General features: G+C 36.7%; 4 protein-coding genes across 6 annotated transcripts; 2 read left to right on the forward strand and 2 right to left on the reverse strand.

Moving 5' to 3' along the window:
- The first annotated feature begins 1,255 nt into the window (after nucleotides 1-1,255).
- On the forward strand, nucleotides 1,256-7,953 carry LOC109170131. 3 transcript variants are annotated; one of them, XM_019319102.1, is made up of 17 exons: nucleotides 1,256-1,659; nucleotides 2,285-2,643; nucleotides 2,736-2,961; nucleotides 3,038-3,277; nucleotides 3,365-3,480; nucleotides 4,007-4,105; nucleotides 4,240-4,327; nucleotides 4,467-4,696; nucleotides 4,945-5,129; nucleotides 5,235-5,434; nucleotides 5,637-5,969; nucleotides 6,058-6,159; nucleotides 6,255-6,552; nucleotides 6,643-6,791; nucleotides 6,881-7,165; nucleotides 7,317-7,505; nucleotides 7,566-7,953. In XM_019319102.1, the coding sequence occupies exons 2-17, from the start codon at nucleotides 2,345-2,347 to the stop codon at nucleotides 7,761-7,763; spliced, it is 3,237 nt and encodes a 1,078-aa protein (XP_019174647.1). In that variant the 5' UTR covers nucleotides 1,256-1,659; nucleotides 2,285-2,344; the 3' UTR covers nucleotides 7,764-7,953. The 3 variants fall into 3 exon arrangements, with proteins under 3 accessions (XP_019174647.1, XP_019174646.1, XP_019174648.1); XM_019319101.1 differs by having other exon boundaries at nucleotides 7,317-7,953; XM_019319103.1 differs by lacking the exon at nucleotides 3,038-3,277 and having other exon boundaries at nucleotides 1,257-1,659; nucleotides 7,317-7,953.
- A 786-nt stretch (nucleotides 7,954-8,739) lies between these two features.
- On the reverse strand, nucleotides 8,740-15,636 carry LOC109170573. The gene is made up of 10 exons (XM_019319743.1): nucleotides 14,639-15,636; nucleotides 13,170-14,318; nucleotides 11,928-13,073; nucleotides 11,722-11,763; nucleotides 11,302-11,378; nucleotides 10,340-10,424; nucleotides 10,147-10,230; nucleotides 9,868-9,969; nucleotides 9,652-9,750; nucleotides 8,740-9,369 (listed from the first exon to the last, which is right to left on the reverse strand). The coding sequence occupies exons 1-10, from the start codon at nucleotides 15,365-15,367 to the stop codon at nucleotides 9,256-9,258; spliced, it is 3,627 nt and encodes a 1,208-aa protein (XP_019175288.1). The 5' UTR covers nucleotides 15,368-15,636; the 3' UTR covers nucleotides 8,740-9,255.
- Nucleotides 15,637-19,156: 3,520 nt separating this feature from the next.
- Nucleotides 19,157-21,039, forward strand: LOC109170637 (patatin-like protein 2). Its single transcript, XM_019319836.1, has 5 exons — nucleotides 19,157-19,698; nucleotides 19,789-19,950; nucleotides 20,042-20,344; nucleotides 20,461-20,636; nucleotides 20,873-21,039. The coding sequence occupies exons 1-5, from the start codon at nucleotides 19,177-19,179 to the stop codon at nucleotides 20,934-20,936; spliced, it is 1,227 nt and encodes a 408-aa protein (XP_019175381.1). The 5' UTR covers nucleotides 19,157-19,176; the 3' UTR covers nucleotides 20,937-21,039.
- A 1,195-nt stretch (nucleotides 21,040-22,234) lies between these two features.
- Nucleotides 22,235-23,431, reverse strand: LOC109170638 (probable carboxylesterase 2). The gene has a single exon (XM_019319837.1). The coding sequence runs from the start codon at nucleotides 23,305-23,307 to the stop codon at nucleotides 22,360-22,362; it is 948 nt and encodes a 315-aa protein (XP_019175382.1). The 5' UTR covers nucleotides 23,308-23,431; the 3' UTR covers nucleotides 22,235-22,359.
- Between the last annotated feature and the right edge of the window lie 643 nt (nucleotides 23,432-24,074).

Below are 24,074 nucleotides of genomic sequence, written 5' to 3' on the forward strand. Positions count from 1 at the left end.
TGGGTTGTGAGAACAAAAATGGACCAACCCACCATCTAATAGATTTTTGAAAGTATTCTAACAATTTGCAGACCAATGAACTTACAATAATCCAGCTTAGAAGACTTCAATCCATTTGAACAACATAAAAAAAAAAAAAAAAAAAACACGGAGCAATTAAAATACTCGTTTTATTTATAAGAAAAATAAAAGATGGGTTGCAAGAGAAAGTTAAAATAATCATTAAAAAACATAATTTTTTCCAAAATAAGGGTGAATATAGATTGAATAGGGTTTACTATGTATACAGTAAATTACAATCTACCATCTACCATATCCATAATGTCTGCTCAACGTAAGATCAAGGGACTCAAATCTATGACTTTAGGTTTGAAAGGATTACGACAATACTATCAAACCACAATGTACTTGGCAAAATGTTAATAGTGTTATTTTCTTCTAATATAGACCACAAGTTTTTTTTACTAAGATTATGTGGTCTAATGGTACCCGGGTTGGATTTCCATTTGGAAAGTTACGAGTTTGAGCCTCAATGGAGGCGTTATTGGTTCTTTGTGTTTTAGTAGGTTGATAAAGTATATGAACGGGGGAAATATGAATTATAAAAATAAATAAATTTTGATCATATACAGTACAATATAATCATTTATGCTGAATATCATCGGCTTTCAATATATATATAATGTGGAGTATTCAATAGCATTATATGAATATTGCAACAATTCATATCACAAAACTAATACTATTTGTATTGAGTAAGACTTCAAAGACAACACTACATTTCTTCATAAATTTTATAATATTTAATTCCACTCTAGATCCTTTATTTTTTGTGGCAATTCTAAATTTAGTCATAGACTATCGTTTTTGCTAGCATCCAAGACTATTGTTTTTTTGGACATTTTTAGTCACTTTTATGACTTTTTCTATATTCAGTAAGGGTATTTTTATCTTTTCATATTTTTCTTTTGTTATTATTATAGTTTTAACCGGTTTAATTGGTTTAAGACTTTATGTATCTTCTGATTTTTAGTAATCATATTTTTCAACCGATTTTTAATAAAGTTCTAAACAAATTATACGAATTGAAACCAGAAAAATAACAAAAGAAAAATATGCAGAAACAAAAATATGGTTTAAAAAAAATAATAATATAACAAAATGGGGAAAACTTACTTGGGTTATAAGAAAAAGAAAAGAAAAAATGCCACGTGTTTTCTGCCCTGCTCACCACTTCCCCGTCAAACCACCACCCCCCTTAACCCAACGGTTTGAAAACCGCAGTTTCATAAAAGAGAAAGAAACCTCGACAAAATAAACACAAAAAACTACGAAACCCAGCCAGGAAAGCAGTTCGACGTTTCGCTATCATCGTCCAAACACTCAATTCAATTCGTATCAGAGTCTTTGTCGATCGGACGCTACCATTAATAAATAAATTTAATTTAATTAAATTAAATTCAATCTCAAAAAGGTTTCAGAATATGCTGCTGATTCCGCCAACACAAATGCTTCCGTGCAGACATGCTCTGGGAATCCGTTGACTGTGTTCCTAATTATCATTAAATCCTACATTTCAATTCTTGAAGCCCAGCCCCACATGCTTGCTTGCACTTTCTTTCTCCCTCACGCCATCTTCTCTCTCTGCTGCATTCCCGGGTACTTTTTTTCTTGTATTTTTTCGTACGAGGATGGATGTATGGCTGCTTCTTTCTTGTCTTCCTTTTATGTTCTACAAATATACACTTTTGGATTTGTTGATGTTGTTGCCTGATTGTTCTATCTGCCTCATTTATATGAATGCTTGATGTGAAAGCTATCTTCTTCCCAGCTTTGATTTAGCTCGGAGGGTAATCTCTCCGCTCACATTTCTTAAGCCAAACCCTATTTTGGCTATAGTAACTCCAGTTTTGTTTTATATTTTCCTTTTAAAAAAAATGTTTTTTTTTTTCGTATTTTCTGGAATTGGTTATGCTATTTTGGTTGAGCTCACTAGAACTAAATCTCTGGACCCTTCAAAACATGAGAATTTGTAGGTTGTAGTTCTGAAAATGTGTGGCAATGTCTTTGTAACTGGACTAGATTGATGAAACAATTAATATCATTGAAAGATAGTTCAGTTTTTTAAGTTGTTTGTTCTTTGGTGTTCTAAGATACTTGCCCCATACTGTTTTCTGCTTTTTTCTTTATTGACAAGCTGATATAATGTACCACTTGTATGAACATTGTTATGACATTTGAAGTTTCCAATTACATTGTTTTAAATATTGGTTTGTTGGTGCAGTTGCTGGTTTTGAGCGAAAGTCATTAGGGAGCTTTTGGATCATCGATTCACGATTGCTTGATGGTATCTGATAAGCAATCCACTGGTTTGCTTGATACCCTTAATATGGATACAGTTAGGACAATCCTAACGCATCCATACCCCTATCCACATGAGCATTCACGGCACTTTGTCATTACTGTGGTCGTGGGATGCCTGTTTTTCATATCATCTGATAATATGCACACTCTTATTCAGAAGTTGGATAGCAATATTAAATGGTGGTCAATCTATGCTTGTTTACTAGGATTCTTTTACTTCTTTTCATCTCCATTTATAGGGAAAACAATTAAGCCTAGTTATTCAAATTTCAGCCGCTGGTAAGTTTTTAGTTTCTTTTATGGCACAAACTCAGTTTTTCCATCTAATGGAACTCATGGAAATTGCTAATTGCATAATTTTCATTTTATAGGTATATAGTTTGGATATTTGTTGCAGCTCTTTATCATCTTCCCAGTTTTCAGTCAATGGGAGTAGATTTAAGGATGAACCTATCTTTGTTTTTGACTATATATGTCTCATCCATCTCCTTCCTGCTTGTTTTCCATGTTATATTTCTTGGGCTTGGTTATCTTGGGCTTGTGGCTCGTATTGCTAAAAGGAAGCCTGAAATTTTGGCAATTCTTCAAAATTGCACAGTAAGTGAGTCAAACATCTCTTAAATAATTGCGAAACAATTGTGGTTCTTATTTTATGGTCTTATTGTTGTTATAGGTTTTGAGTATAGCCTGCTGTGTATTTTATATCCACTGTGGTAACCTTGCTATAATAAAGCAAAAGCCATTTGAGTGGAAAGATTCTAGTTGGTTTTCTCTTTGGAAAGAGAGAAACACATGGCTTGCCAAATTTGTCCGCATGAGTGAGTTCAAAGAACAAGTTTGTAAGTTTTGGTTTGCTCCAGTGGGCTCCGCTAGTGATTACCCATTTTTATCTAAGTGGGTCATCTATGGAGAGGTATATTCCCTTATAGCTTAAAAATTCTCATATCTTCTATCAATGTAATTGAGGATCTTATGCTATTACCATATTTTGTTTTTTTAGTTGAGTTGTGGAGGCTCATGTGCAGAATCATCAGATGAAATCTCACCAATTTATTCATTATGGGCCACTTTTATTGGCATCTACATTGCTAATTATGTTGTGGAACACTCATCAGGGTGAGTGAGTATTTGGTGCCTTTTTTTGCACAAACATTATTTTACTTAGTTCATATTTCTCTCTCTCATGGAATCCTTGGGCATTTTGATTTTTAAAAAATAAAAATTCTGATTATGTGATGTTGATACTGTCTGCAATTAATAAATATAAATATATAAATACATAATTGGGGAATCTGAAATTAAGGATGGATGGATTCTGTTGTTTATGAGTGTTGGCTGTTAAGGGATAATCACATTGTCCTCTAAAGCATGGAGGTGTTATATTTCAAGGGGACAATGGGGCACTTTTTGTTTTTAACCCTGAACCTTTACCCTTTTGATATTGCCAGCTTGGAAGAATTGTAATTACTAATTTTCTTGAATATGAACTATTTCACTGGGCTCTTTTTGCTACTTGTGTACATACATTCTGAATCTCCTATTTCTATCATAGTTGCTGTTATGCTTGAGTGCCACTATTTCTTGGGGGCGGTGTACATAAAGTCATAAACACTGTATAATCTGGTGCTTTTCAAATTCCCAGATGGGCTCTCTCCCACCCTTTATCACCCAAGGAATTTGAGAAGTTGAAGGAAAAGCAGATGAAGCCAGAGTTTTTGGAAATGGTTCCTTGGTATTCAGGGTATGCTATTGTATAACTTCCCTCCATAGATTATGGGGAGCAAAAACTTTTTCAACCATCCAAGCATATGTTATAGGGAATAGAAGATTCTTCAATCACTCGAGTATGATGATCATTATGAATGCATGCTACAGGACATCTGCTGATTTATTCAAAACAGTGTTTGACCTATTGGTTTCGGTTACTTTATTTGTGGGGCGTTTTGATATGCGTATGTTGCAGGTATTGTTTGTGCTCTTGCAACCCTTTTATAGCGGTGTCATATGTATTGTATGATATATGGGAATCTTGCAAAAAAGGTTTTCTGATTGTCGTAGTTCTCATAATACTGTCATGCTTGCACCTTTGTCTGGATTGATAGGCGGCTATGACCAAAGACCAAGATGGAGCTAAACAAGAGGATCTTTTGTATGATCAGTTTAGTGAAAAAGATGACTTTTGGTTTGATTTTATGGCTGATACTGGTGATGGTGGCAATTCATCATACACAGTGGCACGGCTTCTTGCTCAACCTGTGATCCGTGCCCAAAATAATGGCTCTATGCTTACTTTGCCTCGTGGGAATCTGCTTCTCATAGGCGGCGATCTTGCGTAAGCTCAAATTTCTCTACAGTGTTTCTATAATGGTATTTCACCTGTCAAGTGATGAATGACTTTCAGTTGCTTATTCATTTTATACACGAGGTTCAGTACATATTTGCTATATCCTCATGGAGTCTCCCGTTGACATGCTTTACATTCCTTAAAGCTGTTCAATTGTTTTATGCTATTCTAACCTGTTCGATTTGTTGTTTACAATGCTCAATTAATTGTCTCTTTGTTTCTATTTTTTTCCAAAGGTATCCTAACCCATCATCGTTTACATACGAGAGACGCTTATTTTGCCCCTTTGAGTATGCTCTTCAGCCACCAACATGGTATAAGGAAGAGCACATTGCTGTAAACAAGCCAGAGTTACCTTCTGGGGTTGCTGATTTGAAGCACTATGAAGGACCTCAGTGTTTTCTTATACCTGGAAATCATGGTTAGTCTATGTTTTTAGTAGAATACACATTTTGATCGATAGTAAATTGGATTTTTCATCTGGAATGTATTGTTATTTCCTAGTCAATTTTCTTTGTCCGTGCAGATTGGTTTGACGGGCTTCAGACATTCATGAGGTACATTTGTCACAAAAATTGGTTGGGTGGCTGGTTCATGCCTCAAAAGAGAAGCTATTTTGCCCTGCAGCTGCCAAAACGGTGGTGGGTATTTGGTCTTGACCTCGCTCTCCATTGTGATATTGATATATACCAATTCAAGTTCTTCTCAGAATTAATAAGGGATAAGGTATCCTTTCCATTCTATTTTGTCTTGTCATGTTGACGTTCCTATTTCATATGTTAGCTCAGAACGTTGGCATTCCTTTATTTTTGTTGGTTGTTTGAATTTTAGAACCGGAAAGTCCATTGGTCACTAGTTAAGGATACAATTTATCATTTTTCTCTAACCCTCCATAAAAAACGCAATCATGATTCTATCTTCTTGTCAGATGTTAGAGAACGATTCTGTGATCATTATGACTCACGAACCTAATTGGCTTCTCGATTGGTATTGGAGCGATGAGACTGGGAAGAACGTTTCTTACTTAATACGTGACCATTTAAAAGGGAGGTGTAAACTTCGAATTGCTGGAGACTTGCATCATTATATGCGCCATTCATATGTTCCATCGGATAGGCCAGCTTATGTGCAACATTTACTTGTTAACGGTTGTGGTGGAGCGTTTCTACACCCTACACACGTCTTCCGTAATTTCGGTGAACTATATGGGACGACCTATGAGAGTAAAGCTTCTTACCCATCGTTCGAGGATTCAAGCAGAGTAGGAAATCTGAATCTTCTACTAATGATTTAGTCTGACATATTCTTTGTTTGTCTCATATTGTAACATGCTTTATACATAAATGCAGATCGCATTAGGGAACATATTGAAGTTCCGAAAGAAGAATTGGCAATTTGATATTATTGGTGGCTTCATATATTTTGTCTTAGCATTCTCTATGTTCCCTCAGGTAACTTTACGCCTAAGAGCTTCGAGTTTGAACCCTGATTAGCATCATGTTGTTCTTTGATCATATCATCTTTAACTATTTGCTGTGCATTATAGTGCCATTTGGACCACCTGTTAAAGGACGATACCTTTTCTGGTCACTTGAGTAGCTTCTTTACTACGGTGTGGGATTCCTTTATAGATCTGTTTGGTCGCTCGTATGTATCCTCGGCTGGTGCCATGTTACTGTTAGTAGCTGCGGTATGTTTTGTGCCATCGAGGGTGTCTCGTAAAAAGAGAATGATAATCGGGATTGTTCACGTGTCTGCTCACTTGGCTGCAGCATTGATTCTCATGCTCTTGTTGGAACTGGGCGTTGACACGTGCATCAGGCATGATCTACTGGGTACAGCCGGTGAGAATTCTTTGGCAGGCGACTTTCTTCATCTTTTATTGGCAGCTCAGCTAGCGTTAATTTAATTTGTGAATCTTTTTTTTTATGAAGGCTATCATACTCTATATGAATGGTATCGATCAGTGGAGAGTGAGCATTTTCCAGACCCTACTGGCCTTAGAGAACGTATAGAAAGATGGACGTTTGGCCTTTATCCAGCATGCATCAAGTATCTCATGTCTGCTTTTGATGTACCCGAGGTAAGAAACTTGTCTCTTTTCTTCATTTTCTTTTCACTGAATAATATAGTAAAGCTTTCCTCACTTTTGCTTAATCGTAAAATTTTCAGGTAATGGCGGTTTCAAGGAATAGCATCTGCAAGGACGGGATGGAATCGTTCTCCCGAGGGGGTGCTACAATATATTATGCATCTGTTTTCCTTTATTTCTGGGTTTTCTCAACTCCCGTGGTTTCTTTGATTTTCGGAAGCTACCTGTACATCTGCATTAATTGGCTTCACTTACACTTTGACGAAGCGTTTTCATCTCTGCGCATTGCTAACTACAAGTCATTCACAAGGTTTCATCTTAACAGCAAAGGTGATCTTGAAGTTTTCACACTCGCTGTTGATAAGGTAAAACATTGATTGATGCTCTCTCTCTCTCTCTCTCTCTCTCTCTCTCTATATATATATATATATATATATATATATATATATATATATATATATAGGATAATGTCCTTCTGAAAGAGGCTTGGATTGGCAAATCTTTTTGAGTATTCAGGTCCCGAAAGATTGGAAGCTCGACCCTTACTGGGATTCAGAGCTAAAACAGCCACAGCAGTCAAGCTTCACGCGGAAGTTTCCTAGCAAATGGAGAGCAGCTTCTTTAAAGCAGGATCCTATAAATACAGTAAGGGTTGTTGATCACTTCGTCATTGAACAGACAGGAAAATCAGATTCAGCGACGGTTAATGGAGAGCAGACAGGAAAATCAGATTCAGCGACGGTTAATGAAGAGCAGACAGGAAGATCAGATTCAGAGACAGTTAATGGAGAGCAGACAAGAAAATCAAATTCAGTGACGGTTAATGGAGAGCAGACAGGAAAATTGGATTCAGAGACGGTTAATGGAGAGCAGACAGGAAAATTGGATTCAGAGACGGTTAATGGAGACCAGACAGGAAAGTCGGATTCAGAGACGACGATGAATGGAACAACTAATCAATGACTGGCTTAGTAACTGGGTGATATAGGATTTTGGTTTTGTACAAATGTCGTAGCTGATTCTTTAGATGGCAATTGAAGCAGCAATGCTCCTTCAGTGCTTTCTGGATTTGATTCTAATCGAGTTGTAGGGTCCTCTACGGTGTACTCTTTCACTTTGTATCAATGTTTTTGCACATAAATGCTTTCTAGGATATTACTACTAGTAGTAGAGGACAATGACGTAGTTTTCAGTCTCCAAATGCAGTTGCCAGACAACATCTTTGTACTAGATTCAAAAAACCCTTGGTATCATTGTTCTTTAAGAAGAGAAGAAAAAAAAAAAAAACCTTACTGCAATGCTCTTTTGCATGTTCCTCATGGGTTATGGTATGACTTGTTATTTAGTGATGAATGGAATTGGGTTTGTTTGCTTGGAAATTTCCGGCGTATGGGTAATATTACTGGAAAACTATTATTGAGACCATGAAATTTTATTTATTTTTAATCAGAACACGAGGAGTCCTGAAGTCCTGAACAGTAAGTTATTGTATGGACCATAGACCACACAATGTTATGTGGACCATAACAAAAAGTACATTTTTAATATATTAAATGTACATTATTTTTGTACTGAATGTACATTATATAATATAATGTACACTCAGAACAAAAATAATATACATCCCCTGAATATAATGTACATTATTTTTATACTGAATGTACATTATTTTACAGTAGACAAAATATGATCCATACAACTTGTGTGGACCATAGTCCACACATGGTCCACACAATAATGATTGGTCCTGAACAAGTCCTAACTATAGAATGCACCTTTAAACCCGTATTATACTCACGAGAGGGGATTCAAACTCCCGACCTCAGGAGCAAAAGTGCACGGCCACTCACGCCAACCAAACTGGTTTGAGACCATGAAATTATTAGTAACTCATTATATTGAGATTAAAAACGAAGTTCCTTTCCAATTAAAACAAGGATAAAGAACAATGAGCTAATGGTATATTTTCCTTACAATGTTAGCAATTTCATTTACAACTGTGGCTTGTACATCATTTACAAGGTAAACTCAGTATTCTAGTCATCCTGTGGGAAAAAAAAAATAATAATAAATAAACCTTATTCCTGTCTAAGCTACAACATAAATCAAATGTGGAAAGTTCCAAGTTAAAAATGTTGAAACCTGATGTCAACTTAAAATTTTGCACTGTACAAGGGAATCAGTAAAAGTCAATCTATGTAAATGCACAGGAGCAGAAGACAATATGCCAATCTGCTCTTGAGCAATTCTAACAGCCAGTATAAGCTAGGCTAGTATGAGTGATGGGGTATGTATACCAAATTACCAATTGTAGTTGGAAGAAATGAAGAATGGCCAAAAGCCTGGAACTGCGATTGAAGACCAACTTCAATCTCGCAAGGCTGTTGCTGCTGCCACCATGACCATGATGAAAATGCTGACAACTCTTCAACACTAAAATTATGTACACCTGTATTCATCTATTGTAACGTGCTTTCAGTTTGTGCATGAATTCTAAAGTCTCTTTGTAAGAAGGATCAGTGCGGTTCAGAGGCTTGCAAGAATTTATATGATCAGTTGACTCTAATACCTGCATCAAGATGTAACAGGAATGATGAGACCTATTTCACGTTATTGAATGAATGCATGATTCAAACTAGGATGCATGTTTACCATACTCTTGAATCATGACAGTAACTTTTTAATGCAATTCAGCTTTTGCAGCTAATGAGGGTATAGGCATATTACACAGACCATGGTGGGGAGTTATAGAAATAGAAACAAGTGGAGTGCACAAAACACCATAATTCAACCAATTGAAGAATTTAGTTGAAACCGATGCAAAAAATCAAGGTGATCCAGTTTAACTCACAACTAATTCACCAAATCCAGGATATGCCGACTCCATTGGTACAATTTCCATTCGAAATGCCCAACCTCCATAACCTTCGACGATTGGGGTAACCTTCGTCTGCACACATCATTTAGCTCATTTCAGCACGCACTATAGTCAACCAAGTGAATTGAACCCCCTTGGAAGGTCATGAATGAAACCTATAAACATCTTAAATTGGCGATGAAATTATACCTCACAAAAACTAAGCACCTCAAGCATCCCTTTCTTATGACGGTGGCGGATGAAATCATTAAGATCCACCAGTCTTGGAGACCCACTTCTCAACTCTCCTATCTGGAAATTTAACAGAATAAAACAATGAACCAACAAAATATTAATCCTAATATTCATGTTTCAAAAAGACTCTAAAAGTTCTTGAGAGAAATAACAAGGGATGAAAGAAAAGAGCTATGAACACAGATAAACAGTAACAAGGAAGGGCAAGAGGGCTATAAGCATAAAGTTACTAACACTAGGTGCAGGGCGAAAGACAAGACCCATACGCCAGGGCACGTCTGCAAGTTTGCTGCCAAAATGGGGACAACTATAGAATACCTGAAACTCAAGAATCAATAGGTAAGTAGTGGAAATTCTAGAAATTAAGTACAGAATATTAACATCAATGCCATAGGATTCATCATCTATTTGAAAAGAGAATACATACAACACCAACTGTGTTATTGACAAGCTGCTCCTTATTCTCTGCTTTTGCTTGATACAACATCTGCTTGACAACAAGGCCTCCCATGCTGCCAATCCCCCCACACACACACACAAAAAGAGAAGTTAGAAGAAGCTTCTTTATGCCAAAGCACTGCTCTATGTATATATATAAGGGGGATAAACAAAAGAATAAAATCATTTATTTATATTTTATACTACATTATGTGATATTAAAGATTATTAATCCATTTTCTAAAAGTTTGGCAAAGATAATAGATTTCACAACTCTTGCTAATCTAAGCCAATAATCCATACAATCACGGTTAATTTCCAACAGTACCCCATCTTCATAATTGAAACTAAAGATAAATGAAATAAAATTACATTTATAAATGGCAAAGGTGGAACTCTTCAATTAAAACTAGACCTAATAGTAGGTTATCTCACTCACAATCCATAATTATAAGCTTTAACTAAAGGGGCCATAATACAGGTAATAAAAGGAGCTCCTAGTAATTTTGACAGATCATAACCTGTTGAGATCTTATCTCATACTCGGTATCTTGGTGAGAATTTTTTTTATCCTATTCAAACTAGCTCCAAGAAGTACTTTAATAGCAGCACTCTTGTAAATTTGGAATCCACCTAGCCTAGGATATTAAGGTTTCACTGAGTGGACTTCTTAACTAGGAAGTTTTAGACAGTGCTTTGAACTAAACAAGATTGAGGCAAAACAAAGTACTCTATGTTTTAATTTGTGCATTCATAAGGATGCAACCAAAAAAAAAAAAAAAAAACCTCCAAACTGTTACTTAAATTGGACCATTTGAAAAATGGGGCAAAAAAGAAGAAATCTATCATCTATTTTTTTTTTTTTTATATAAAAAAGGAGACTCTATAACCACGCCCACCATGAAGAGAAAATGAAGTGAAATAAACTAACCAAGACAAGATCAGACCAACCTATGAGTAACAAATACAACTGGACGATTCCCAATGCCAGCTGAAACGAGCTTCTCCAACAGCATGGAGCTTACCTCCTGTAGAATTGATTAATGAATGATGCAAGATCTATGAATGCTGAATTGCACAAATATGTGATGCAGCATGCAAAACATGTATAGGAAGCACATTACCACAAGCCGTGAAAGAAAAAAATTTCCCCTGTCATGAAACACCAGATAAACAGAACTCCAGAATTTCTACTCTTATAGAACCCATAAAAATATCATTAGTCAGCACTCTAGATGGTCTAAAAGTTCTCTTGCATTTTGAAAGCAGTAGTCAAAAAAGTACATAGCCAGGCAGACAATAAATCAGCAGAAACTGAAGACTATGCATGTGGTGAATAATATGAACATGTTTTGCTGTGGAGAAACAAACCTGAAGGGGGAGGCTTGCTCCTGACCATTGTGTAAGATTTGTCTGCAAAAGAACATTTATCAGATGGCAGATTGCACGAGATAAGTTCACAATTATGAGAAAACATTAAATGTCCAATCACAAAAAACACAGATGGATAAGGAAAAACCATCTGCACTCCCAAATAATAGTGGATAGTAATTAAGAATGACATGGAAATATGAAACCTTATATTTGAGACTATACAAACGGGCACCAGGAAAATCAGCTGGAAGCCATTCCCCAGGCCAAAAGGTTCCTTGCTTCCCTGCCTCTTCATCAATTTTCTCTACAAGGCCAGATTTAGTGGAATACTTGTCCTCAGACAACCGCCATGTTTTGAAGGGACCTCCACGGAGCCCATGAACAAACACAACATCCAGTAAAGGCATCTCTGATTGTGAGGAACTTCCAGGTTCAGATGTAGAGGTTGAAGAGTCACACTCGTTGGAACCTGTTGTCGAAATGCCCTGCTCACTTCCGACAGAATCATCACTAGATGCGAATGGTCTATCTATTGATGTTGGTATTGCATTCTCCACACTTTTCCAGTGTGGTCTGTCAGGATTAATTAAAAATATCATATCAGCATAGCGAGGGCAAGTATTTTTATTTGTGCTTCCTTGAGATGTATCATCATCTACAGATTCTTCACTAGTTTGGCTACCACAGGACACATTCAGTAGTGTTGCCCTGGCATAACTTTGAATTTTGAGGTCATTGCAACCTGGAATCTTTGCTTCAGCACATTCTTCAAGCCATCTATGCCAAGCTTTATCTGCAACTATTGCTTTCTTTACTTTTGGAAGAACTGATAGTACAGTAAGTAGCCTGGCTGCATGCCTCCGAATGTGAGCCGTAGGTGGTACTCGGAGACTGGATGCATCACTAGGATTGGCATTAGAAGAAGTTTCACCTGAAACAGATCGTGCATTCTCTGGTGACTCTGAGGCACGTGATGCATCATATGCTTCGATTGCTGCTAACTGTTCATAATCATCTTCCAATAACAGGCGCCTAATCAAGCAGAGCACTCCAAAATCAGTTATTTTGTTTAGAGAAGCAGAGTCTTCCGCACAAATTTCTGTCAAAGCTTTCATTCCTTTAAGAGTGGCCAATGCTGAATCTGCAGCTTTAATCTTGGGCAATTTATCTTTCTTAAGGTTCTTAAACAGCCCAACAAATGGTTCAAGTGAGAGAAGATCAACCAAAGGAAATGTATCATCAGTTTCAGTGTCTGCTCCAAGTTGCATTCCTGCTAGGTTTACAACTGCCATTGCCAACTGATTTGCAATTTGGGTTGCAGAAACTATATTTGCTTGATCAATTTGTGTCTGCAGAAATTTATAAATGTTCAAAGACATTTAAAAAAAAAAATATTAAAGCATTACTATTGCAGCTAAACAAAAAACCACACCACTGCAACAAACCTTCACTTTATCAGTCTTAATCTCATTATTCCCTTTGGTCAAAGCTACCTTCCTGGAATTCAAAACATCACTTAGCAAAATAGTTAACCATCCTTGAGAAATTGCTATCAAGGATGGACCATAATCTTCAAGAATGTATGAAAGGATATTTATGGCTGATGACCGCATTGCGTCAGAAGAAGATTTCCCAAAAACCCAAGGAAGCAAAATGCCAGACCATTTTTGGCTTTCTTCAATGGACATATGCATTTCCCTAGTATAGAGCAATTCCAAAGCCTTTGCCAATGCTTCTTGCACAGACACATGCTTTGTTGCCTGTTTAGCAGTGCCTCTCATCAAATGAAGACCCTTCTCAATTGCAACCTCCTGTGCTTTAGTGCTTCTCTCAAGAGCAACCAGAAATGCAGATAAAGCAATGTGAGTCAGAGGGAAGTCCTGAGCCTTGCTTGCTTGAGAAACAGTAGAAAGAAGACTGGAACTCCATTCAGAAACATAATCATTTAGTGGTAGATTCTGGTCCTCTAACAGCAACCTGGCAATCAGACTTCCATGCCACCTTACAGATCTCTCAGGTGCCATCAAAGCGGCCATAACTACTTCCCCATCTTGGTCCAGTTCCTGAATGTGAGTCCTATTAGCTTCTGATGCCATTGCCCAATTTGCCAATGCCCATGCAGCAAAAGGAACAGCAACTTGCTCAGAATGCAAATCATCCCAAAGTCCAGGAACCACAGCCAAAGATAAATCTGATTTTGCAGAACTGTCATTTATCTTGTTAAATAAAAGATTCTTATGTGCATATTTGACAGACTGGCTGGAATCAGAATGACCAATCTCAACAAGCCCTTTAGTCCTTGAAAGTCCTAGAACTGTTGTGCCTTCAAGAATCTTTATTCCAATACCCTTCACTCCTGTCCCTCCATCATCTCCTTCATCCTCACGTGGCTCATCCCAATGCATGCCACCTTCCTCAATAACTTCAATTGCAGTTGCAATATCTCTCATCTCAGCATTTTCTGGTAGCCAAGGTTTAAATGATACCTTGTCTGCACTTTGACAGTGGGAAGTGACCACATCCATAATGGCAGCAACGAGCATGCTCCTACCTCTTAAAGAATCAGAAAGACCAAACGAACTATTCCTAGCTTGCTGTTCCCACAAAGTCCAATGCAATCGTGTCAAGAAAGAAGAGCAATTTTTGCATTAAACAATAAAAGGAAAGGAAATGAAAGTAAAACACTAAAAAGATCTCAGTTAGTGTCACAAACTAAAAGGTTCCGCAAAAAGTCAGATGCAATTTCAATTCTGCAATGTGCAAAAGCATTTACTATTACCCAGAGATGAAAGCAACAGGATTTAAATCATGGGAAACACCAATTGACATCAATTTTTCATAGCTTTAAGGGATAATTCAGCTAGACATTTCGTACATTTAAAAACAAAAAAAAAAAAACTAAAAAAGAACTCACTTTCTTTGATCGTCTAGGCTGAGCAGAGAAAATAAACCTAAGCAAATTCGGTACAGCGTGAGGCCTCCCAAAAACCGCCTCAGACACATTTGGATCAGCAATCAAGTATGCCAAAGCCCTAGCGGACTCGGCCTGAGTGCCAAAATTCTCCCCGTTGGACGACACGGTCTCCAGAAGCCAATCCACCACCGCGCCACCCCCCGCACCAACTAGGGCCGCTCTACGGCTCTCACTCGCCGCGGCAATATCAGCCAACAAAGCCGCAACCCTAAGCTCGAAACCAGCTCGAACCTCATGGTTCGCGGACGACATAACCGACCTCAGCGACTTCCACAAAACCGAAGCCGCCGCGCCAGTCTGCTTCATTCTATTCATTGTCCTCGTGAACGAATCCTTCGATTTCTCAACCACATTTTCCATCTCTCTATACACACCACCGGCGGCCCCCTCGTACCTTCCGTCATCACCATTATTTATCAAAATCACAGCGCATGGAGCGACAATGGCGGATAGGGCGAGAAAAAACGCACGGGAGCGCTTAGGAGAGGATAGAGTAGCAGGAGGGTGACGGTGTATTGCTAGAGGAGGCACTGATTGAGAATTCTTCATCAAGTTTGTCGGCGTGCATTCGACGGAACTCTCGGGATCCTTACGCATCGAAGACGAAACGGAGCGACGGAGAGAGAACCGCAGATACCTCCGCGTATTCCTGCTGTAAAGACGAAGCATACTTGTATTATCCAAATCCGTTAAATCGTTTTATTCCTTGTTTATTATATATCCGGAAATTATGTTTTCTCGGGATGAAACGATCGGAAATGGAAATGCGTCATTGAACAGCAGCCACCAATACGGCGGAGGTCCGACGGTTGAGAGGCGGTTTCGTGAAAAAAGGCGGGCGGAGAGAGTATCTGAGAGGAAATATGCGAATCGTGAACGCGAAACTCGTCAGAGGAGTCCGGTGGTCGTCGCGCGAGTCTTCGGGAAGCTTGTTCACGGCTTCTTTTTTAAACCCGTTCTGGATTTGGGCTGAACCGAAATCTTTCTGGATATACTACCTGGACCCATGCAATAATGGGCTCAATCAAAAACTTTATGGATCCATGCATAATGGGTTGAATACAAAACTTTCTGAATTAATAGTGAAATTTATTTGTGATAATCCAACGGCTATCATTACCCAATGGGGGTGTACACGTGTGTTGAGTTTCGTCAAACATATACAGACAAGAATCAAACTAGTAACTTTCTGGTACAAGAATCATGTTATACTTTTTTACTACTCTTGTCGGGATTATTAAAAAAAGTATTTTAAATTCACGATAAGATGATTTCATGAAAAATGTGAGAGCATCCCCAACAATGACACAAATGGTTTTATTTTATTTTTTTTATTTGTTTATTTTGTAGTTTTTGAGGTGAGGTAGAGAAGAAGATGGTAGGAGAGAGGTATCTTGTAATATTTGAAATTTTTTGTAAGACCTATAGAAAAGAAAAGATAAACAAAGCTGCTCAACTATAAAAAAAAATATGAATCAACAATGTCCATCAAGCGCTTTAGGTGGCAGTTAAGTGGGTTAAGATAATGAGATTGATGCCACAATATATATATATATATATATATATATATATATATATATATATATATATATATATATGGCAACTAACCCCAAAAACAAAAAATAAAAATGGAGAATATGTTTTTTCTTTTCAATTTAAATTACATTCAAGGTGATGTGTTAAAGATGAAGATTGGAATATTTGAAAGTGAAAGGAGATGGCTTTCTCGTCTTACTCGGCCGTCGGAGAGAGGATATACATCTAAATGGGCAGTTTTGTTCATAGTATTCTTACACCATTTTCGAATGATAACATTTAATATTAGGGCATGTATGTCATCTTTGCCCAAACAGCATATTAATAATAAAAAGAAAATGTATATACATACATAGTCTAATACTCCATAATCTCTAGCTAGGGATATGATAAGCATCAAAAGATTATTGAAAGGGTCAATGTTGGTGCATCCGTACGTAATTAAGACATTAATCCCTCACGTGCGACAAACAACTATTCTTAATTATCATAAGCTAGGACTAGGAAACTTTCATATCATACATACTAACTATTTTTTTTTTTTTTTTTTTGAAAAGGAAAAACCAATCACCATTAGAATGTTCAATACAAGCAAACAATATATCTTGTTTAATCAACTTGTGACTAATTATTAAAGTAAAAAAAAACCCCATTGTTTATTAGCTGACGACATCAAACAATATATCTTGTTTACTTGTTCAATCAACTTGTGACTAATTGAGGTAATAATGTATGGCTAATATTTATCTTGAATACATTCTAGGAGACTAGCTAGGAGACGCCATTGGGTATGGCCAATTGTTATACATAGAATATATATAAGTTGGTTAGACAATTGACTTATTAATTACAATGTTATAATTTTGATTTTTCATGTGAGTTGTCAATTAGTATTATATTCTTAGTATGAGAATGTTAGCTATAGATTATATATGTTTATTTATTTAGTTGTGATCATTTATAGACTACAATCACAATGTGGAGGTATTTTTGGATAATGATTGTTGACTTTTTTGTAAACAACAACAACAACAACAACAACAACAACAACAACAACAACAACAACAACAACAACAATAATAATAATAATAATAATAATAATAATAAGTTATTCACTTATATATCCTTGTGTGAGATGTAATGTGGAACAATTGATTCATGGGGTTTTAAAAAAAAATTAATTATAATGTAATACTATTAGGATTGATCAACCGCGGTCCGAATGTTGTTATTAATTGCTCATCATTAGGAGTTCGATATCAACTTTTTACTTTCCTTTTTAATTATTAGTTTATCCATAAGTTTTATCAACAAACAAAAAATGATTTAAATATTTGTGATTTATGATAAGTTTAGTTACTTTTTAAAAATTTGAAAAGTCTAATGTCAAATTTTAAAACTTCAGTATAATGTTGACCATATATGTTTATGATATATTTAATTTCAACTAGCTAGAGTACCCACCTCAACATTGATTAGCTCAATCTTGGAGATAATAATTATTATTTGGTGATAGTATAAATTGACCGGGTAGGTAGAGGTTTAAAATTACGGTATAAGTTAAGGAATTATGAGATGAGAATATATTAATAATTATTAATTGAAAATATCGTAATTTGACTAGGTAGAAGTTTAGAATTACACTATCAGGTAATGGATTAGGAGATGAAAATATATTAATGTGCCAAACACAAGATGATCAATCGGTTCGTATGGTCCAAATCAATCCAACATGATACAATATAGGAGTCTAGTGTAGGTAGTGATAATGAATGAACATGATTATCGACTCGGTGAAAGGTGTGTTATTTATACGTGAGACCCTGACTAGTAGTATGTGTCTTAGTATTAAATTGATCTAATATAATACGTTTTTATTGACAGATAGAGACAATCAATTAATCTGCTTTACAAAACTTACTAAGTTGCGCGTCAATAATCATACCCTAGCCCAATTGATTGGTCCTATTGCTATGTTGATCGACTGGGTTACTACTTACTATTAATACTCTAGGATCCAAATCATGCTCCCTTATGAATTTTAAAAACATATTTCACCAATAAAAGTAAATAAATAAATAATGAATAGGCTAAAATTGGGCCTTTTTTTTTTTTTTTTTAATTGAGTAGGCTAAAATTGTAGGCACCAAAATTTTCAATCTAGTATGGAACTACCAAATTAAGAAAAACGTGATCCAGCCTAACATGTGACAATCATTATTTTTTTTAACACAATTCTATCCAGGTCATAAAGTTGCTGGTTTGATTTTCTTTAATTTACAAGAAAGTCGATCTGTAGATGCTACTTAAATGTATATTCAGGATAAAGCCTACCTTGTAACACTATCATAACGATAAAGAAAAACTAGTTTATATTGTTCATAACTAACCAGTTCAAATTAAACCAGGCTTGCACATAGAATCAGATCAAATTTGAAATTTTAAAATTATGTATACCAAGTAAATTATTCACCAATTTGACTAGAGTTGTCTGAGATGGTGCGATCCTCTATGTATTGGGCTTGAGGTCTATAAATAGAGGCACATGGCCGGATTTTAGGCTGTGCAAGCTGGGCTACCGCACAGGGCCCCCAATTTTAGAGGGGCCCCAAATTTTATAGGTCCAATATTTAATTTTTATCTAGCTAGTTTAGAAATAAAAATTAAGAGTTTTCAATTAAACTTAAAAAGTTCTATGAAGAGATGGTAAAAATGTGTATTTATTGTATTTTAACTTGGAGGTCAAAGGTTCGAAACTTGCATGTATTGATTTTAAAAATTGTGATTTTGGTAGGGCCACATTTATTTACCAGAACAGGGCCACCAAAATTTAAAATACGGCCCTGTAGAGGCATGCATGGAAGTAGCTAGCCAACCTGTATTGGATCGAACAAGCTAATTAATTAAGAAAGCTACTATACAATTTGCACAACTTAATTAAAATGGTGAAAGGTGTTGCTGCTGCATCTTGGTTTCTGCAACCTCCGAGCTATGGAAGGCTGATCACCGTTCTCAGCATCGACGGAGGCGGCATTAGGGGAATCATTCCAGCTACCATCCTTGAATACCTTGAATCACAGCTGCAGGAGAGGGATGGAGGGGACGCACGCCTGGCGGATTACTTCGACGTCATAGCCGGAACCAGCACCGGAGGTCTGGTCACGGCCATGCTAGCAGCGCCGGAGCAGGGCACCAAGCGGCGGCGGCCATTGTTTGCGGCCAAAGATATCACGCCTTTCTATCTTGAGCATGGCCCCAAGATTTTCCCTCAAAACGGCGGACTGTTTGGACCAATCAGAAAGACGATCAGATCTCTAGTAGGCCCCAAGTATGATGGGGTGTACCTTCACAAGATCATAGAAGAGACGCTGGGACAGACTAGACTGCATGAAACCTTAACCAACATCGTCGTCCCAACTTTTGATGTCACCCGATTGCAGCCCACCATTTTCTCTACTTTTGAGGTTATGATTCTATGGAGCATTCATTATTTATATATATATTGTTACCATCCATTAAGTTTAGTTTAAGGTTGAATGAAATTAATTAAACAGGCGAAAACAAACCCTTTGTCGGATGCTAAACTTTCCGACATATGCATCGCTACATCCGCAGCGCCAACTTACCTTCCGCCATACTACTTCAAGAACCAAGATCAAGACGGGAACCTCCGAGAATTCAACCTAATCGACGGCGGAGTTGCGGCCAACAATCCGGTAAACTTTATTTATTTGTGTTAGTTGTAACATTAATCTGATGATCTGATCTGATCTTCTTTTTTTTTTTTTTTGTGTTGTACCATAATAGACTCTAGTTGCTACTAGCGAAGTGAGTAAGCAAATGATCCACGGGCACCCGGATTTCTTTCCGATCAAGCCAGCAGATTACGGCCGGTTTCTGGTGATTTCAGTCGGAACTGGGTCCCATAAAGTGGATCAGAAGTACAGCGCTAAAATGGCGGCGAAATGGGGTGTTTTGGGTTGGCTTCTCAACGGGGGTTCCACCCCCATTATTGACGTCTTCAATCAAGCCAGTGGCGATATGGTTGACTTGCATATCTCCGTCCTCTTCCAAGCACTTCATTCTCAAAATAATTACCTTCGAATTCAAGTATATATATGAAGCAAATTCTTTCTATAAGTTTCATGGATTTCTTTATTTTTTGACATTCAAAAGAAGAGATTAATTTGGGGAATTATAATAATATTGTAATGGCATATATGCAGGATGACACGTTAACTGGGACAGTTTCTTCAGTAGACGTAGCAACAAAGGAGAACATGAAGAAATTAGCAGAAACTGGGAAAAATTTACTGAAGAAACCACTGTCAAGGGTCAATTTGCAGACCGGTCTCTTTGAGCCATGTGAGGGTGGCGCCACCAACGAAGATGCTCTGAAAAGGTATAAACGATCAATGAAACTAATATTTCATATGTGGCGTGATTGTTAGCTTAATAATCACAAAATTACAAATTCAATTTTTAGTATAATATAATTTTCTTGTGATCTTTTATTGTTTAAGATTATAATGTGAGTTTATTTAATGCACACTCTCAATAATGATTATGAGTTTCTTTTTTTTCAAAAAAAAAAAACACTTTTGTATTGATTATAAATATGCATGTCTTATTATGCAGGTTTGCAGAAATGCTTTCAGAGGAGAAGAAATTTCGTGAGTCGAAATCAGCAGTGACAAAGTAGACGAGGCATTGGCAGTTGAAGCCATTCATCAAATCATCTTATCGACTGATCATATATATCCCTGTTCAATATTAAATTACTGAGTATTAGTTTTTATCTTAAACTTGTGTATGTATTTATGGTTGATTATTTTATGATAAAATGTAATTGATGCGATAGCTTGACATTTTAATTAAAATTAATTGTACTTAAATTATTTCACTATTCATGGTATATTTCGGAGTAAAAAGTTGCATATACACTCAGCATGCAAATGTAAGCAGTATTACGGGACGTCTCATTTTATGTGTTGAGTTCGATTAATAAGACTTTATTGAAGTTATTTACAATTTAATTTTGTATAATATTAAGTTTAAAATTAATATGTTAAATTTATATTTTTAGAAATTACATTAAAAGGACTATTAAATACAAAAATAAAATAAAAAAATCAAATTTGAAAATTATAAGAAAATGTTAATAGAAATAAACAAATAATAAATAGTTGGTTTGATCAATGAATATAGTAAATAAGACAAATAAAATGTGACAGATCATAATATCTTTTAAGCGTACGTTCATATAAAATGAACCAAATAGTCATCCCACATATCATTAATATACTTTTTCTCTACAAGTAATAGCTCCATATTTTTCGAGTTCTTTTAAATCTTCATGCTTTTGTTTTTGACGGGGCAACATGATCTTGACCTATCATTTGTTCAATTTGGTCGATCTGATACTTCGTTAATTTTTAATTTTTATCTTGATGTTCCCACTGATACCTAATCGATAACGAACCTGAATGGCTTTTTTAGGTCCAATTTCATAAATTCTTTTTGAGGCAATTCTGACTTGTTCATCGGAATTGATCTAGCTCCTGAAATATAGAACATTCTTGATCCTTCCTTTTTTTTTTTTTCTCGGCTAGAATCATAAATGAGTTGTCTCCTATGATCTTTTCTATAGGGGCGGCGAAAGATTAGCATTATGATCGAAACTCTGTACTCTAAAATCAACACATCTTTTAAAGTTGTGCTAAAACTTTTTTAAATTTTTAGTATAGTTCTCTTTTGTTATCCGGTGAGATCAATAGACAACTCTTATACAGAGTTGAATTTAAAATCTTATAGTTACTATGTTAATTATCTGACCATTAAATGTAGTTACCTATCAAATATGTGAAACTCTGCACCACATTGAATGTTTTAAAGCACACCATGATGTTGTTTATAAACGTGGCAACGTGTTAAACTCTACACCATATTGAATGTTACGTTTTAAGGCACACCATGATGTTGTTTATAAACGTGGGAACGTGATAACACGTAGAGGGACTTTAGTTAACTTAATTAATGGATACAGAAATCATTATTACACAAATTCAAGACAGAATTACAGAAAGCAACATTGACATTATTATCACAGAAAACTAGGAACCAGGCTAGCAATTTTGGTTGATAAAACCATTCAAACGTTTGACTAACAGCACTGCCTTATCACTGTAAGGATCAAAGATGTGGAACACATGATCTTCCTCTTCTGTCTCAATTATTTCTGCTTTTCCTCCCCACTTACTCTTCACCAACGACTCATAGTAAAGCTTCCCTCTGTCCCTCAGAATATCCTTTCCGGCAACACAAACAATGATTCTCTCGCATGCCAAATCTGCAAGAGCCGAGACGCCATTGACGAAGGGGTTGATTAGAGAAGAATCTTGGCCGCCTTGGTTTGATGGGCACACAAATTCCCACCACTTATCTACCATTGCCTTTCTCACTTTGTCTTCAACCTCGATTCCGATGGGGTTTTCTCCCCAGAAGTAAGGGTGAATCATGATTATGCCCTCAAGTTTAAGCCCCAGAACTGGGTCTGATTTTCTTGCTTTGATCGCCATGTGGTGTGATATGTTGGCGCCGGCGCTGTCTCCGGCTAAGAATACTCTGCTGAAATCGACGGAGTTAATAAGCCAATCCTCCGTCCCCTTCCCGGCGATCCACTGGAGGGCGGCCCAAGAATCATCGTACGCGGCCGGAAGCGGATGTTCCGGGGCTTTCCGGTAGTTGACTGATACGAGGACGACGTTGACTTTGGCCACCAAGACGTTGAGAAAGCCGTGGTAGTTCGGGTCACCGACGGACGACAGGAAGAATGCTCCGCCGTGAAAGTAGACTACCAAAGGAAGGTTCTTTCCGGCGTTGGCCGGACGGTAAATCCTGGCGAATACGCCGGTATCGGGATCAATCACGACGTCCTTTGACGTCACGCTGGTCGCCGGATCAAAAGCTGCCGGTGCGAACTCCGTGGCGGCCAGCCTTTCTATGGTTCCGTCGGCGTAGACTCTTAGGTATGGTGGAACATCATGGGATATTTCACGACCCTCTGTCCCCATTTCTTAGCGAAAACCAGAGAGATAACAAACCGGAAAACTGATTCGGAAAAGATGAACACAAAGCAGACTATATAACACTATTTTTGAAATGTTTAATAATTTCTCTGATAAAATTAAAATATGAACTCTTTTGTCTTTGCCTAATTGCTATTATGTGAAAAAGTCATCAAGGGTCTCAACATTGTCGGCGCAATTTACTGAAGTTCAACGTCATATAGCACTATACCATGAAAGCCTCTAAACAACAAACGGATGCTAACAGCTCAACTCCATCCTATGTTATTTATTTCTCAACTAGCAACCTTTGATTTACAAGAAAGTCTATGCAGCTACCCAAAGGTACATTCTGCTAGTTAAAGTTCACCTTGTGACCTTAATCGGCAAATAACTCCAGATCAGAAAAGTAAATCAGCCAGGATAATCTAACAACCTTGTTCAAATGTAAACATCTTAAACATGTTTTATTTGGTGGTTTAAAGTGTCTTATGTAAATATGTTATGCCAATTATGAGAAGTTATTAGGATGTTTAATAAATAACGATCAAATTCATCAAATTTTGATGGGTTTGATCATAGGCATGAATTGGCATGTTACAAGTTTGGATGGTTGTTTAACCATATATATGTAATATGTCTAGCCCATCACTATGGTTGTTTAACCATATATATGTAATATGTCTGCTAGTCCATCACTATTGCTATGAGAACCGTACCATCTAAGGAGTTTTTCATGGTTTTTGGCTGATAATTCTGGTACGTAGATACTC

The sequence above is a fragment of the Ipomoea nil genome, unplaced genomic scaffold (genome assembly GCF_001879475.1).
Source record: "Ipomoea nil cultivar Tokyo-kokei standard unplaced genomic scaffold, Asagao_1.1 scaffold3321, whole genome shotgun sequence".
Lineage (NCBI taxonomy): Eukaryota > Viridiplantae > Streptophyta > Magnoliopsida > Solanales > Convolvulaceae > Ipomoea > Ipomoea nil.

Excerpts from the sequence above, each read along its gene's own strand:
- LOC109170573 (XM_019319743.1), bottom strand. The coding sequence starts at position 15,367 with ATGCTTCGTCTTTACAGCAGGAATACGCGGAGGTATCTGCGGTTCTCT. Across the intron at positions 11,764-11,927 it reads TGTATAGTCTCAAATATAAG|ACAAATCTTACACAATGGTC; the intron begins GTTTCATATTTC and ends GTTCTTTTGCAG. Across the intron at positions 9,751-9,867 it reads AGGTGCTTAGTTTTTGTGAG|ACGAAGGTTACCCCAATCGT; the intron begins GTATAATTTCAT and ends TGATGTGTGCAG.
- LOC109170638 (XM_019319837.1), bottom strand. The coding sequence starts at position 23,307 with ATGGGGACAGAGGGTCGTGAAATATCCCATGATGTTCCACCATACCTA.
- LOC109170131 (XM_019319101.1), top strand. The coding sequence starts at position 2,345 with ATGGTATCTGATAAGCAATCCACTGGTTTGCTTGATACCCTTAATATG. Across the intron at positions 5,130-5,234 it reads TCTTATACCTGGAAATCATG|ATTGGTTTGACGGGCTTCAG; the intron begins GTTAGTCTATGT and ends TTGTCCGTGCAG. Across the intron at positions 6,792-6,880 it reads CTGCTTTTGATGTACCCGAG|GTAATGGCGGTTTCAAGGAA; the intron begins GTAAGAAACTTG and ends TAAAATTTTCAG.
- LOC109170637 (XM_019319836.1), top strand. The coding sequence starts at position 19,177 with ATGGTGAAAGGTGTTGCTGCTGCATCTTGGTTTCTGCAACCTCCGAGC. Across the intron at positions 19,699-19,788 it reads CCATTTTCTCTACTTTTGAG|GCGAAAACAAACCCTTTGTC; the intron begins GTTATGATTCTA and ends TTAATTAAACAG. Across the intron at positions 20,637-20,872 it reads AACGAAGATGCTCTGAAAAG|GTTTGCAGAAATGCTTTCAG; the intron begins GTATAAACGATC and ends CTTATTATGCAG.